Source organism: Anomaloglossus baeobatrachus, chromosome 9 (genome assembly GCF_048569485.1).
Source record: "Anomaloglossus baeobatrachus isolate aAnoBae1 chromosome 9, aAnoBae1.hap1, whole genome shotgun sequence".
Lineage (NCBI taxonomy): Eukaryota > Metazoa > Chordata > Amphibia > Anura > Aromobatidae > Anomaloglossus > Anomaloglossus baeobatrachus.
The window spans coordinates 108248397-108264130 of NC_134361.1; the positions used below are offsets into that span (position 1 = coordinate 108248397).

General features: G+C 45.9%; 1 protein-coding gene across 1 annotated transcript in view; it reads left to right on the forward strand.

The window, feature by feature from the left end:
- GAB3 (GRB2 associated binding protein 3) overlaps positions 1-15734 on the forward strand; it is a 197053-nt gene that overhangs the window by 115626 nt on the left and 65693 nt on the right. The window contains exon 2 of the mRNA XM_075323918.1: positions 804-1107. Coding sequence (XP_075180033.1) covers positions 804-1107 — 304 coding nt within the window. The remainder of the gene's footprint in view (positions 1-803; positions 1108-15734) is intronic.

The window sequence follows — 15734 nt, forward strand, 5'->3', positions numbered from 1 at the left end:
GGGCACCCACTCTATTATCCAGAAAAGGCATCCAGGATGCCAGCAGGAATGAGGAGGCTGATAAAGCTCTGGTACAAAGCCACAGACTACCGATGCTGCAATTGGGTCAGGGGCCTGCAAAACTTCTTCTATCTGCAGACATCCAATGTTTCTTCTGATGTTTTGCCCTATGCCATAATATTGTTATGGCATAACACATCGATGACGTCACGTCTACTAATCAGAAGAGGTGCAGTGCATGCCGATAGGTAGGGGCAGGTTTACAAGACTCTGGTCTGACATACACATGCTAACAGTGTAGCTGTTTGACCAGGGTCCTACAATTCTTTGTTTCTCAACTCTAATTTTAACCTTTATTTTTCCAAAATTTTATAACAATTTCCAATTAAAGAAAAACATAATTTTTTTTTACCCAAATTACCCACACACAAGTGAGAAAAACATTGTTATTGAAAAGAATAAAGAAAAAATAAATTTTGCAAATAATTCATTTTTAAGGCCCTTATAGAGGGACCCAGATTGTATCAAATATTCATGGTCATAGGGTTTTACTTTTAGTGTACAGTAGAAGAAAAAAAAAACATTTCTTTTTAAATGTTATTATTTGCAATGGCACAACTGACAACATAATTTGCAATGTCTTCTATTAGAGTTGTGGGCCACGGTTACTGTCCGTGGAGAAGATGAAAAGTGCAAGAAAACTATTCACAAACAAACAATGAAAACGTTGACGAATAGACTTTTCATATATTTTAATATTAATAATTAGGATTTAGTTAGTTTAACATTCTTTATTTTTTCAGGTATGGCGAAAACGGTGGTTTGTGTTACGACGGGGGAGGATGAGCGGAAACCCAGATGTATTAGAATATTACAAGAATAATCACTCCAAAAAACCCATCAGGGTAATAGACCTGAATGAATGCGAAGTGCAGAAATACATTGGCGTTAACCTGATAAAGAAGGAATTCCAGAACAGCTATGTGTTCATCGTGAAAACAGCTTTCCGGACATTCTACCTTGTGGCCAGAACAGAGGAAGAAATGCAGAGCTGGATGCATAATATCAGTCAGATCTGTAACTTCGGACAGCTGGAGGACGGCACAGGTAAACTGGAGGGTGAAAAAGGCGACCTTCAAATCCTTCACAACGTGATGCTTTTAAAGAATCTATATATATATATAATTGTCTAATTCTGTCTGTCTGTAACGGAAATACCGCGTTGCTGATTGGTCGCGCTAGCCGTCCGCGACCAATCAGCGTCAGGCGCAGTCCGGCCGCGAATTGGCGTGTGATTTGAACCACGCTTCGCTGATTCGTCTCACACAGACACCGCCGCACACAGAAGCCTCTATATACACCGCAGCATCCTCTATATACACCCCAGCAGCCTTTATATACACACCAGCATATACACCCCAGCAGCCTTTATATACACCCCACAAGCCAAAGCCTCTATATACACCCCAGCAGCAGCCTTGCACTTTCTTCTCTTTTCATACTCTGTAGTACTTTCTCCCTCCCCTCACTGGCCCTGCAGGCTGGGAGATGCGGCTGCTTCCTATTTCCTCCTCGGCATATCCCGCCCACCTCTCAGTTCAACTGCCTCCGCATTGTATGTGGGTGTAGCTAAGTGTGTGATGCGGGCAGGCCCCTTAGATACCTGACTGCGGCCTTAGCTTAAAATGAGATCCAACGTCAAGGTTCGAGTTTTTGATACCCCTTTACAAGGAAAGTTGCTTATAGATAGTCAAAAGGTATTCACAAGAAATGTGGTGTACAAAAATATTTTAGGTTGATATTATTAACTAATATATTATAGTGTCAATGTACTTCTTCCGTCCAATGATAACATTTAATGATAATGTATATATTTTACCCTGTATAGTCATTGCATTATTCTTAAATCTTCATAAATAAACTACATACATATTCTAGAATGCCCGATGCGCTAGAATCGGCCCACCATCTAGTTTCTATATAACCTTAATTATCGATGGCCTTGCCTTGAGCCATCAGTGTTTGGTCAGTGGGGCTTCTGTATTATTGTTTACACAGGATCAGACTGGTCTGTGGATCCGTTACCACTGCCTGACCCATTCACTGTTATATTCCTAAAGGCAAGACTAAAGATAGACCACCAATGTTTAAGGGTTATCCCCATTTCCAAGATCGTATCCCAATATGTAGCAGGTGTAACAATAATAATAGTAGAAAATACCTCCAATTAGAAATGTAGTATAGTTCTCCTGATATAGCTATGTCTCTTACCTCATGTGCAGGGCAATACAGTAGCTTAGGTATCCAAGGTTACAACAGTGCATTTAGGGACAATTAGTTGCTAGTAGTTGTAACCATAGATACCTAAGCTACTGCCATGTCTGCACATGAGGTAAGTGACATAGCTAATCAGAAGAACTTTACTACATTTATAATTAAAGGGGTGTGTGTCGTCCTGGGCAAGCCAGGGGACACAGGTCACACACCACCACACCTTACATCCCAGGTAGGAACATCTCAGCTAGCCAAAAATCCTTGTTGCCTTCCTCCAGAGGCTGATGATGCACACCAGGGGGTGGGCCAGGCGGTTGGCTCCGCCCACCGAGGAGGTCACAGCTCTGGAGGCGGGAAAAACCAGGCAGTTGAGTTTAGGAGGAGGAAGTGGAAGGAGTGGAGGAGTAGCCTAGACAGGGCTAAAGTAAACAGCTAAGTGAAAGTGAAGGAAGAAAAGTGGAAAAGGAGGAAAGCAAGTGAGGTGACAAGAAAGAAGGAAAGCCTGAAGGGTCCAGCTTTGTGTAGGACCAGGTCAGCAAGGTCAGCAACGGCGGTGACTGTCTGGAGGGGGACCGTTTGGAAGTTCCTGGAAGGACCCCGTTGGCTGTGTGCCCGGCGGTCTGGAGCAGTGTTCCGAAGGACAGTCAGCACCAGGGCAGGGGCCTCTCGGACCCCGGCAAGGCTAGGAGTCGCCAAATTTGCCAAATCCGTCAGTGAAGGGGACGTAGATCCCCCAACAACAAAGACCCGATTGAAGGCAACAGCCCAGCCAGTGTAGAAGAGACACCGCCACCGCCAAGGCACCAGTTTCTTAGGGCCAGCGCCTGCGGGCAAAGAGTAGAGCTCCTCCGGTCCAGCTTGAAGCCGGGGAGCGGGTTACCGGTGGGGACCCATCGCAACCAACAAGTACATCAAGGTGCAAGGAAAAGGGACATCACCGTCACCTACCGGGAGAGCAAGTGCAGCCGTCCGTGGGACCGTCTATCCAGCCGTTTGGTTTACCGTAAAAACTGTGTCACGTCTCAGGCTGAGTGAGTACCACAGTGCCGCAAGGCACAGCGCTGCCCCCGCGTCCCTGCGCCCACCAGGCCCTGCACCTCCATCTCCATCACCGGGCCCCGGGATCACCAACCCCTACCCACGGAGGGGCAACACAACACCTGGCTGCTCCCCATCACCATCCCCGGGAGCCCCGTATAAAGCAGCGGTGGTGAAATCACCACAACCGTGGGTGGCGTCACGGACAATAATCATCCCCACACCCAACAAACCCCCTTTCACTCACGAGTGCCGCTCGAGAAACCCCCGGGATCCGGCCCACCGCTCGAGCCACCACTGAACAGCAGCCGCCGGACCCGAGCAGAAGGGGTGAGCGTAGTGTGCTGACACCCTCCTCCCCGCCCGCGACAGGTGGTTCACTACTCTGCAATAGCGGCCATATCCCTGTAAAACTGATAGGGAAAGCCTTTTTCTATATACCTTGGTCAGCCAATTCTGCCTCTGAGCGACGCTATTGTGGTTCGCGCATCCCCATGATGTGACCCCCCCGGGCTCTGTGACCTCTGGGATTTGGTGATGTCACACCAACTTGCAGTTGACCCGACATCACCGCAGCCGCCCCCAGTCTTCCTGAGGGACTGGGCTCTGGGCAGAGTTTTACCGCTCATCACAGCCCAGCATCTTGCGCACACTCTCTCCTTCACTGCATAACGGCGTAAGCTGGAGCGATGCCAGGCTGTGATGCTGAGCTGTGACGAGCGGTGAAACTCCGCTCACAGCCCAGTCACTCAGGAAGACTGGGGCTGGTCTCTGTGATGTCGATCAACTGGAAGTTGACGTGACATCACCGGATTCCAGAGTCATGGAGCCCGGGGGTCACTTCATGTGGATGAACGGACCGCAATGGCGCCACTCAAAGGCAGAATTGGCTAAACAAAGTATTTAGAAAAAGCCATCCCTATCAGTTTTACAGAGATGTGGACATTATTGCAGAGTAGTGAAACACCCCTTTAAAGGTATTTGCCAATATTCTTATTATTACACCTACTACATTTTAAGATAGAATCTTTGAGTTGGAAATAACCCTTTAAGCTTTGGAGAACCTCTTGAAAGCTGCAATTTTACATTTTTCCTTCTATTGAGCAATGATGATGGATTAGTATCAATACAAACTTACCTTAGTGTTAGTTTATATTGATACACAGAGTATTTTTGCAATATAAGAATATATACTTACTCAGCAATAGAGTGAGATCTCTCCCCAAATACATGGTCATTTTGAAGAATAGGAATTATTTACAGGTCCTTTATGCAATCTGATATCATATTTTTCCTTTTAGAGTAGTGGGTAGTAGTATATTATCACACAGTTTCTCCTTATGGCATGTCGCCCCTGATTCAAGTTCTCTAGATTATCCCTCGTCACATCTTTGCCAACTTCCTACTCCACAGGACCCAGCCAGCGGGCACTCTACCCAGTTGGCATAAGCCTATTGCATACAATTATACACAAAACAATGTACTGATGATTACAAATGGAGCGGAGTCTGAATGCATGGTATGGGATCGGAATAAAAGATTAACGTTGTGTCATTTGGTCTTATATATTGCGGTATTTTAGTTCAAAGTGTGTTGAGGTTTAAAGATCTTCTCTGTATTATGCTCCATGTAAGCTAAGTGTTGTATCCATAAAGCAGTGCCTATTGAGGTTTATCTGGCCATACTGTACCTCCTAATCCCTTGGATTTTATACAGAAGTTTGTAGTTTTCTCTATTAGAGACCTTGATAAAAGCGAAGTTCTATAATATGGTGCATTATAATAACTCAGTATAGTCTCTCCCATAGACATTATTCCGAGGATCATACTGTAGATAGAAAACCAATGAGCTTTTTCATCACCATAGAGTAGGATATTTCCCAGGACAGCAGATACTTTCAGCCAACTGCTTATACGCCATGGCCAACAAGTAAGCAAATGATCAGATGTATAAACCATACAAAAGCCATTGCTTGCTTTATTGTATTGGATAATTACATCAATGTCTCATTAGTAATAAGTCATAATCCTATAAAACACAGCCTCACTGCCCGCACATCCAGCTCTTGTGTCCAGAACTGATTATCGGTCATTAGTCCACACTATGTACTGGAATAACAATTACCATGGGTTTACAACTGTCTTGCTCTAATGAGACCTCTCTGACCAGTGCTTACTATTCTCCATGTATTTCTAGTGGTGACACTTGTTTCACAAGTGACATCATTGGAATGCTTTTTAATAACCCACTTTTGTAGAAGCCTGGTGCTCATATGCTTCACTTGGCGAGAGTGTAAGGACAGACCAGTTTAACCGCAAAAATTCCAAGCACTAGAATGTCTGTACATAGCAGCCTGGTAGTCTAAGGCGGGCTTTAGATGCTGAAACATCGCTAGCAATTGCTAGCGATGTCCAGCGCGATACAACCCGCCCTCGTCGTACATGCGATATCTGGTGCTTGCTGCCATAGCAAACATTATCACTACGGCAGCGTCACACACACATACCTGGTCGGCGCCGTCGCTGTGACCGCCGAACAATCCCTCCTTCAAGGGGGAGGTGTGTTCTGCGTCACAGCGACGTCACTAAGCAGCCGGCCAATAGAAGCGGAGGGGCGGAGATGAGCGGGACATAACATCACGCCCACCTCCTTCCTTCCGCATTAGCGGTGGACGCAGGTAAAGAGATGTTTGTCGTTCCTGCGGTTTCACACACACCGATGTGTGGTGCTGCAGGAACGAGGAACAACATCGTACCTTCAGCACTAACGACATTATGGAAATGAACGACGCTACACAGATCAGCTATTTTTTATGCTTTTGCACTCGTTCATCGTCGCACCTAGGATTTACATATTGCGATGTCGCTACCGGCGCCGGATGTGAGTCACTAACGACGTGACCCCGACAATATATCGGTAGCGATGTCGCAACGTGTAAAGCCCGCCTAAGGGTATGTACACACATCAGGTTTTTGCTGTGCGGCACAATCCGGCGCTTTTCTGAAAAACCAGATGCGCCGATAGCGGTCGCCGCATCCGTTTTTTCCCCATAGACTTTCATTAGCGCCGAATTGTGCCGCATGGCCGTGTGTTCTCTCCGGGTTTTGCCGGATCCGGCGTAAGTGTCTGATCCGGCGGCCGGAAAAAATGCCGACCTAGACATTTTTTGTGTCATGAGAAACATCGCATCCCGCCGGATCCGGTGCGATGCAGCATACTGTATAATAGCTGTCTATGGACGCCAGATCCGGCGGGATGCGGCAAAAACTGGATTACATGAACGGATCCGTTTTTTGTAAACTGAGCATGCTCAAACTGGCACAACACAGCTATATAAAGCTATGTAGCTCCTCCATTGCAGAAAAAAAAAGAGATTAAAAATAGAAATGTCAAACTTGTTCCAAAACCTTTGTATTTGGTGTCATTTTAAGGTAACTTTACATGATTGGGTTATTTCTCAAAGGAAAGCTCCTATGGTACTTTGGGGGTCTTTGTTTAAAAAAACATGGTGTATACAAATGGGGAAAATCTTTTTTTTTTTAAATCTTACATATGTGTTATATATGTAATAAAAGGGGGGATTGAGCGATTTAACCCCTGCACAACCGGCCAATTTTTCGCTTTCCGTTTTTTTTTTCGCCATTCTTCTTCTGAGAGACGTAATATTTTTATTTTTCAGTCAATATGGTCATGTGAGGGCTCATTTTTTGCAGAATTTTAAATTAAACCATAAGTTTTAACATATAGTGGACTGGAAAACGGCAAAAAAATTCCAAATGCAGAAAAGATGCAAAAAAAGTGTGATAGCACTATTGTTTTTGAGATATTTTATTCACTGTGTTCACTATATGGTAAAACTGATGTGTGGGTGTGATGTCTCAGGTCAGTGCGAGTTCATAGACACCAAACATGTATAGGTTAAGGGTTAAAAAATAAATCAGCAAAAAAATGGATCTGGCAAAAAACGGACAGAAAATCGGATGTGCCGGATAAAAAAAATGGATGCAGCTGATCCGTTTTTTGCCGGATCCGGAAAAAAAACGGTCCGGCGCATCCGTTTTGTTCACAAATTTTGCCGGATCCGTTGCGGGACACAAACGCCGGATTCTGCCTGACGGGAAAAAACTGATGTGTGAACTTAGCCTTAGTGGTAGTACGAGAATCTTCCTAGATAGAAGATTAGTTACATTGTGGAACGGCAATGATAGGTGATGTAGAAGTATGGCTTCTGTTCATTATGCAGGGCACTGCGGCCGATGCCGCTGCCCCTGACTGCTGAGCCCCTCGCTACGTCCCCCATGGTCACCTCTCCCTCCTTCCCATTGTGCAATGCCCCCCGCTGACCCCCCTTCCCTGCTGGGACCTCCTCCAGGGCATATAAGCAGCCTCCGGAGTCCCTCCTTCCTCTTACCACATCTGCCCTCAGGGTGAGCATCGCCGATGGACCCCCTGGAAGCAGCGGTAAGAGAAAGGAGCAGACGGGAGGGAGCCGAATGGCTTGCCTCCCTTGTGAGCACCAGCTCCCTCCTGCCGGTTCCCAGCAGCGGTGGGCGCAGGTCTTCCAGACCCTCCCGTCCACCGCAGCATTTAAGCCCCACCACAGATCCCAGGCGCAGGGCGGCCCGGTCCAGAAGGTCCGGTCCGCTTTCACCTCCTGCTCCCGGCCCTAGCCCCTGATCCCCCCCTCCCCTCTACATCACGCCGGTCGCCATGGCCACCTCGCGCACCTCCCCCGCCGGGATGACGCGGCCCCGTGTGACTCCCTGTGGCATACGGAGGTCGCGTCACATCCGTTATCCATGTTCGCCGCGTCACTTCCTGTGACGCGGCGATCACATGATACTAGTCACTTCCGGTTTCGGGTCCCGGACCGGAAATGACGTCAGAATCCGGAAAAGCGAGAGAATGCGGCGTTCGGCGCACATATCAGCTGTTTTTAACAGCTGACATGTGTGACTACAAGTTACGGGTGGAATCGCTTCCACCTGCAACTTGTAACCCCTTACATCTCGCTGCCAAAGTCTGGCAGCGAGATGTATATGCACGGGCATTCTATCACTTACCACCGCCCCCACCGAAAGTCACGTGCGTGATCACATGACTTTCGGTGGTTGCCATGGTAGCACAGGGTCATGTGATGACGCCTGTAGCTAACTTGAGTCACTTACTCTCAGTGCCGGCATACTTCCGGCATTGAGGGTAAAGCAGTGTATCTGCAGGTCTCAGCTGTGTAGCTGAGATCTGCAGATAGTGCAGAGCGATCGAATTGTTGATCCATACAGCCCCCTAAAGGGACAAGTTTAAAAAAAAAAAAAAAAAAAAAAAAAATAAAATAAAAATAAATAAATAAATTAAAAAATAAATAAATAAATATTTATACATATATACACATATTTGGTATCGCCACGTTCAGAAAAGCATGATCTATCAAAATATAAAATCAATTAATCAAAGAATAATAATGCTAATAATTTTATTCACTTGGGTAGCGCTGTCCACGGCGCTTTGTATGCATTGGCGACGCTGTCCCCATTGGAACTCACAATCTAGAGTCCCTAATCTGATTGTTAAATTTCGTAGCAGCAAACAAAAAAAAAAAAAAAAAAACACCCAAAATTACGCTTTTGTTTTGCGTAACATCCAATAACAGGCGATCAAAAGTAACATCTGCGCAAAATGGTACCATTAAAAAATGTAAACTAGAGACGCAAAATAAGCAGTCATTGCGCCATAGATCCCAAAATGAGAACGCTACGGGTGTCGGAAAATGGCGCAAAACGTACGCCACTTTTATTGGGCGATCTTGTTAACACCATCAGGAGTAGTTCTGGTTAACCCCGCGTTTGTACAACATCAGGATGTAACGCAGCAGCGCCCGACTTACACAGGGACGTGTTCTACTGCTGTGTATCACAGCTGGGAACTCACCTAACACCAGATACAGTAAAAAAAAAAATAAATAAATAAATAAATAAATAAAAAATTCGCGCAAACGAATACGTCGACATCTGTTCCCTAATATCAGTGGACCAAAACACAGTCAACAAAGTAAAGAGAGTCAATTCGCAAAATACTGCAATACCATTTTCAACTCCTATAAAACCCATTGGGGTTCTGCGTGGTGGAAGTACGACGAAGAATTTAGAAGATGCTTGGCATTCCAACCGTTGGGAAGTTAAGGCCACCGATTCGTGGCTTATGATGGCGCAAAAGTCCCACCAGTCCTTTCCAGGCCCACCAAACTTTTCCTCTCACCACGCTACACCTGGAGCTGCAAATGTCCGCAGACCAGGTCGCTGTTGGCTTTTCAATGAAGGCCATCGCAGATTTCAAGGACTCCGCAAATACAAGCATGAATGCTCATCGTGCGGAGGCAATCACACCTCCTCCAAATGCGATAAGCAACCAGACAGGCGTCACACTAAAAATGCACCACCAAGTCCCAAAGACTCCAGTGAACGTGCACGTGGTGGAGCCATTGCTAGAACGTTACCCCAATAAGGCTGCGGCCAACGCTATTAGGGACGGTTTCTTTATCCCCCTTTATGTTCTCCTCAGAACTAACCTTCGCCCCCAACCTCAAATCGGCCCGGGACCTCCCACAGGTCCTGGCGAACAAACTACTGAAGGAAGTGGCGTTAGGCCGACTAGCAGGCCCTTTTATAGATTTACCATTCTTAAACCCTCGCGTTTCACCCCTAGGGATAGTGCCTAAGAAAGAAAAGGGTGAATTTCGCCTCATACACTACTTGTCCTTCCCGGCTGGGCGGTCAGTCAATGACGGCATCCCCACAGAGGACTCAGCAGTTTCCTACGCATTTTTGACAAAGCGGTCGCACTGGTGCGAAAAGCAGGGTAAGGAGCACTAATGGCAAAATCGGACATAGCATCTGCCTTTCGCCCGCTACTAGTGCACCCCGATTGTCCCACCTGCTAGGGTGCTATTTCAACAAAAATTCTGTTACCACATGTGTCTTCCCATGAGTTGCGCCATATCCTGCTCACACTTCGAGCTCTTCAGCTCTTTCCTGGAATGGGTGGTTAAGGACGTAGCAAAGAATAAATTGGTCACCCATTATTTGGATGATTTCTTGTTCGTTTTCCCACACCAACTCTAAAGCATGCTCAACCGCGTTAAAATCTGTGCAGGTCATAGCGGACAAGTTTTGGTTTTCCGCTGTTGGCCAAACAAACAGTTGGCCATGTGACCTGCCTTTTCATTTGAGAATCGAAATAGACTCAATTATCATGATGTTTCGGCTACCACTCGAAAAGGTTGAAAAAACCACATCGCTCATTGACGGGTTCTGCGCGGTTTGAAAGGTAACCCTGGCGCAAATGCAATCTCTATTAGGCTTGCTCGCCTTCGCCTTTAGAGTCATGCCCATGGGAAGGGGCTTTTCCCTGAGGCTCTGCCTGGCCACTAGGAGCATAACTGCCTCCCATCAAAGGATTTGCATCACCAGCGCTCTACGTGAGGAGCTCGGTGTATGGAGGTCCTTCATAGCTACTTACAATGGGCGTTCATGTTTCCAGGAACAGGAAGTTTCCAGCGCTGATATATCTATTTTCGGATGCTGCCGGGTCCACCGGATTCGGAGTTTACCTTGGTCCCAATTGGTACGCTAATCGCTGGCCCAACACATGGCACCTGTCTGGACGGACAAAAAAAAAAAAAAAAAAAACTTTACTCAAGCTGTTCCCTATAATAGTAGCTACAAGTCTTTGGGCAGAAAAGTTGGCGAACAATCGGACCCGCTTCAGGACTGACTACATAAGTGTCGTCCACGCCGTTAACCACCTCGCATCTTCCTCACCACCGGTGATCAGCTTGCTACGATACTTAGTTCTTAAGTGCCTTGAACATAATATCTGGGTCAAGGCCAGCCACATACCGGGGATTGATAACACTATCGCTGATGCCTTATTGCATTTGATTTTCAGAAGTTTCGGGCATTGCACCCAGAATCTGACAACAATGGCCAAAAGTGTCCACAGTCCCTCTGGACGGTCCCCGTGGACAGTTGATTCCGCTGGTTAAGGCATCCCATCAACGTGGCATTTGTATGGTAAGGCTTGGGACGAATGATTTCAATATAGTTCAACCGCTGCCTAGCTAGGTGTCCGCGGTTTTTCTTAGCAATTCCGTTGCTCGAGACATAACGCATCTACATACCAGTGGCTTGCCGGGCACAGTAGCGTAGTAGCGGGTTGCAGGAATAGCCTCTCACTTTCAGGTTCGTGGATGGACCGATGTCACCAAGGCCTTTCTGTTCAAACAGGCCGTTAAAGGCTGGAAGCGCTGGTGCACGGAGAACAGGAAGGCCAATTCATTCGCCATCCTCTCAGGCATAATAAACCAGCTAGGTGACGTTTGCACCAATGACAGCGAGGTCCTCTTGTTCTCGGCCGCCTTCTCGCTAGCATTCTTCGGAGCCTTGACGGTCAGCGAATTAGTTAGCAGGTCCCTAGGTCGCACCGGTGGTCTGTTACACGACAATGTTATAGTTTGCAATGGTGGAGTACGGGTTCGCATAAGGCGCTCCAAAACAGATCAGCTCGGTAGAGGAGTTTGGTTCCCTATTTTCCCGTTTTCAGGTATCCTATGTCCCATCCTTACCTTGCAGCGACACTTAGAGTCTTGGGTTCCCAACAAATTCTTGGAGCACGCAGAGTGATCCCGCTCATGGCGACACAACTTTCGGCATTGCTCAAAATGTCTATTTCCTACCTGGACCTACAACCAGGAGATTATGGCATGCACTCCTTCCGCATCGACACGACAACCGAGGCAGCAAGGGCCAGCTTCATACCTATCCTGGCAGTCCTGTAGTTCCCTGCCACCAGTTGTCCACTGTTTGGCACGTTTATATATTACACAAAAAAAAAAAAATGTTAAATAAATATATGTATATCATCTCGGTTATCTAAGCACCTTCAAACCTAAAGAAACATTAATACAATGATGTTTACTGACACGATGATGGAAAATGTTTTGCATACAAGAGAGGTAACCGTTTTTCTTTTAGATCTGTCGAGACCTAGCATCTGGATCCTAGGTCACTCACACATATTCTGGGCAGCACGGCGGACTGAGTCGAGACCGGGTGGAAGCGTGCTGGAAGTTTGTGACCTCAAGTTTCACTGGAGAAGAGTTTGGGGCCTGGCCTGGGCCCAGGTCCTGCCCGTGGTAGTGAGCATATCCAGAGTAGCCACTGGCCTAGTAGTGCTGGTCATTCACGGGTGGAAATGACCTGGTAAATGTGAGGATCCAGGATCTGCTTGCGGTCATGCAAGTGGTCCTAGATAAGTTCAGCAGCTTCTTTCCTAGATAAGTTCAGCAGCTTCTTTAGCAACGTAGTGGGGGTATGGTCCAGTATATTACCGAGATTGAGTTGTACAGGGGCAAGGAACATAGCGGCTGTGGAAAGGTCAAGGCAACACGTTAATATGCAGATCGCCAAATTTATAGCGTCAGGAAGAGGGATAGTGCCGGGACACGAGATGCTGGAATCAGAGGTCAGCCGTTTGGTGCTAGAGGATGGTTTTAGCCTTAATGATATAGGCCTAGACAATTTCCTGTCGGACAGTAAGGACGGGGTTGAGCGGGCCATAAGGGCCCTGTGTGGGGGTCGCAGCTCAGGCTTGGGCCTTCGCCACTCCGTGGCCGGTGGAAGAGGGATTTGGTGAGAGCCAACCTGCCACGGACGGCCGTAGGCATCGGGCCTCCTCCCTCAGGTTTAAGGCGGATTTGTGCCTGTGGTTAAAGCTGTGGCCAAAATATCAAGCAACCCCCTTTTATATCAACATTGAATGGTGTTACGTGGATACCTTCAATAAAGTACAAAAGAAAGATATTCCATGTGTGGTCTCCTTCATTGCGCGGTGGGGAGGGGGAACCGGTTGGTGGGTCTCGGCAGTCTGCAGGGCACTGCGGCCGATGCCGCTGCCCCTGACTGCTGAGCCCCTCGCTACGTCCCCCATGGTCACCTCTCCCTCCTTCCCATTGTGCAATGCCCCCCGCTGACCCCCCTTCCCTGCTGGGACCTCCTCCAGGGCATATAAGCAGCCTCCGGAGTCCCTCCTTCCTCTTACCACAATCTGCCCTCAGGGTGAGCATCGCCCGCCCTCCCTCCCTTAAGAAGGTTCTGTTACAAGTTCGGAAGTCAAAGCCGGTGGAAGAGGGATTTGGAGAGCCTACCTGCCACGGACGGCCGTAGGCATCGGGCCTCCTCCCTCAGGTTTAAGGCGGTTTTGTGCCTATGGAAAAAGGTTATAGTTCAATTTCAAAGTCACAGCCGGTGGAAGAGGGATTTGGTGAGAGCCAACCTGCCACGGACGGCCGTAGGCATCGGGCCTCCTCCCTCAGGTTTAAGGCGGATTTGTGCCTGTGGTTAAAGCTGTGGCCAAAATATCAAGCAACCCCCTTTTATATCAACATTGAATGGTGTTACGTGGATACCTTCAATAAAGTACAAAAGAAAGATATTCCATGTGTGGTCTCCTTCATTGCGCGGTGGGGAGGGGGAACCGGTTGGTGGGTCTCGGCAGTCAGCAGATTTTGACAGAATTCTGGTATAAAACTGCTTGAAATGTCACAAAATTTGAAGTTGCAAAAAAATAAATAAGTTTTAGTGTCTTAACACCATTCCTGGCAGGCTGCACCAACTTTTTTTTTTAAAAAGTGGTCACATCATAATTCACGGCACAAAAAGCCTTGTAAATTACAACAGAGATGTAAGCTGGCTTCTTGCTGTAAGAACATTTCTGGCAATTCTGAATGACGATTTAAAGATATGTCAAATTCATTATGACGCACGCGCCTCTTAATAAATATGGTGCACTAGCGTATGAAATGCTGCTCTCAATGAATGGGGACTATTGGCTTTTGGTCTGGTTTTAATAAGTTATAACTGAATAGGATAACTGAAGTGAGCACTAATATATATATATATATATGAGTGCAAGCCAAAAATACATACTATATATAAGAATAAGGCTGCACTTCAAACTTAGATAATGGTATAATGCCTCAAGCATATGGAAAAATATTGGAATATACAATGAAAAATGCTACTTGCTAATTTGAACATGTGAATAATGAATTGCATACCTGCTATGAATATTAGGAAAAAGGAGATATTTAGCAATCGCATTGATCAATGTAACTGAGCCCCAAAGCCTCGTCAAGGCATATCTCTATATTGGGGTCCCTAGCTCTGTGACCCTAACTGTGTGTCATCTCATTGCAATTAAAAACTGCTATGGGTGGAGAGGGGTAACTAAGGACTTTCTTATATAGGAGATGGAAAAAACATGGCCGAAAGGGGCGGAGCTGTGTTCACATTCAGAAAAAAAACTACATATAACTGAATAGGATAACTGAAGTGAGCACTAATATATATATATATATATATATATGAGTGCAAGCCAAAAATACATACTATATATAAGAATAAGGCTGCACATCAAACTTAGATAATGGTATAATGCCTCAAGCATATGGAAAAATATTGGAATATACAATGAAAAATGCTACTTGCTAATTTGAACATGTGAATAATGAATTGCATACCTGCTATGAATATTAGGAAAAAGGAGATATTTAGCAATCGCATTGATCAATGTAACTGAGCCCCAAAGCCTCGTCAAGGCATATCTCTATATTGGGGTCCCTAGCTCTGTGACCCTAACTGTGTGTCATCTCATTGCAATTAAAAACTGCTATGGGTGGAGAGGGGTAACTAAGGACTTTCTTATATAGGAGATGGAAAAAACATGGCCGAAAGGGGCGGAGCTGTGTTCACATTCAGAAAAAAAACTACATATAACTGAATAGGATAACTGAAGTGAGCACTAATATATATATATATATATATGAGTGCAAGCCAAAAATACATACTATATATAAGAATAAGGCTGCACATCAAACTTAGATAATGGTATAATGCCTCAAGCATATGGAAAAATATTGGAATATACAATGAAAAATGCTACTTGCTAATTTGAACATGTGAATAATGAATTGCATACCTGCTATGAATATTAGGAAAAAGGAGATATTTAGCAATCGCATTGATCAATGTAACTGAGCCCCAAAGCCTCGTCAAGGCATATCTCTATATTGGGGTCCCTAGCTCTGTGACCCTAACTGTGTGTCATCTCATTGCAATTAAAAACTGTTATGGGTGGAGAGGGGTAACTAAGGACTTTCTTATATAGGAGATGGAAAAAACATGGCCGAAAGGGGCGGAGCTGTGTTCACATTCAGAAAAAAAACTACATATAACTGAATAGGATAACTGAAGTGAGCACTAATATATATATATATATATGAGTGCAAGCCAAAAATACATACTATATATAAGAATAAGGCTGCACATCAAACTTAGATAATGGTATAATGCCTCAAGCATATGGAA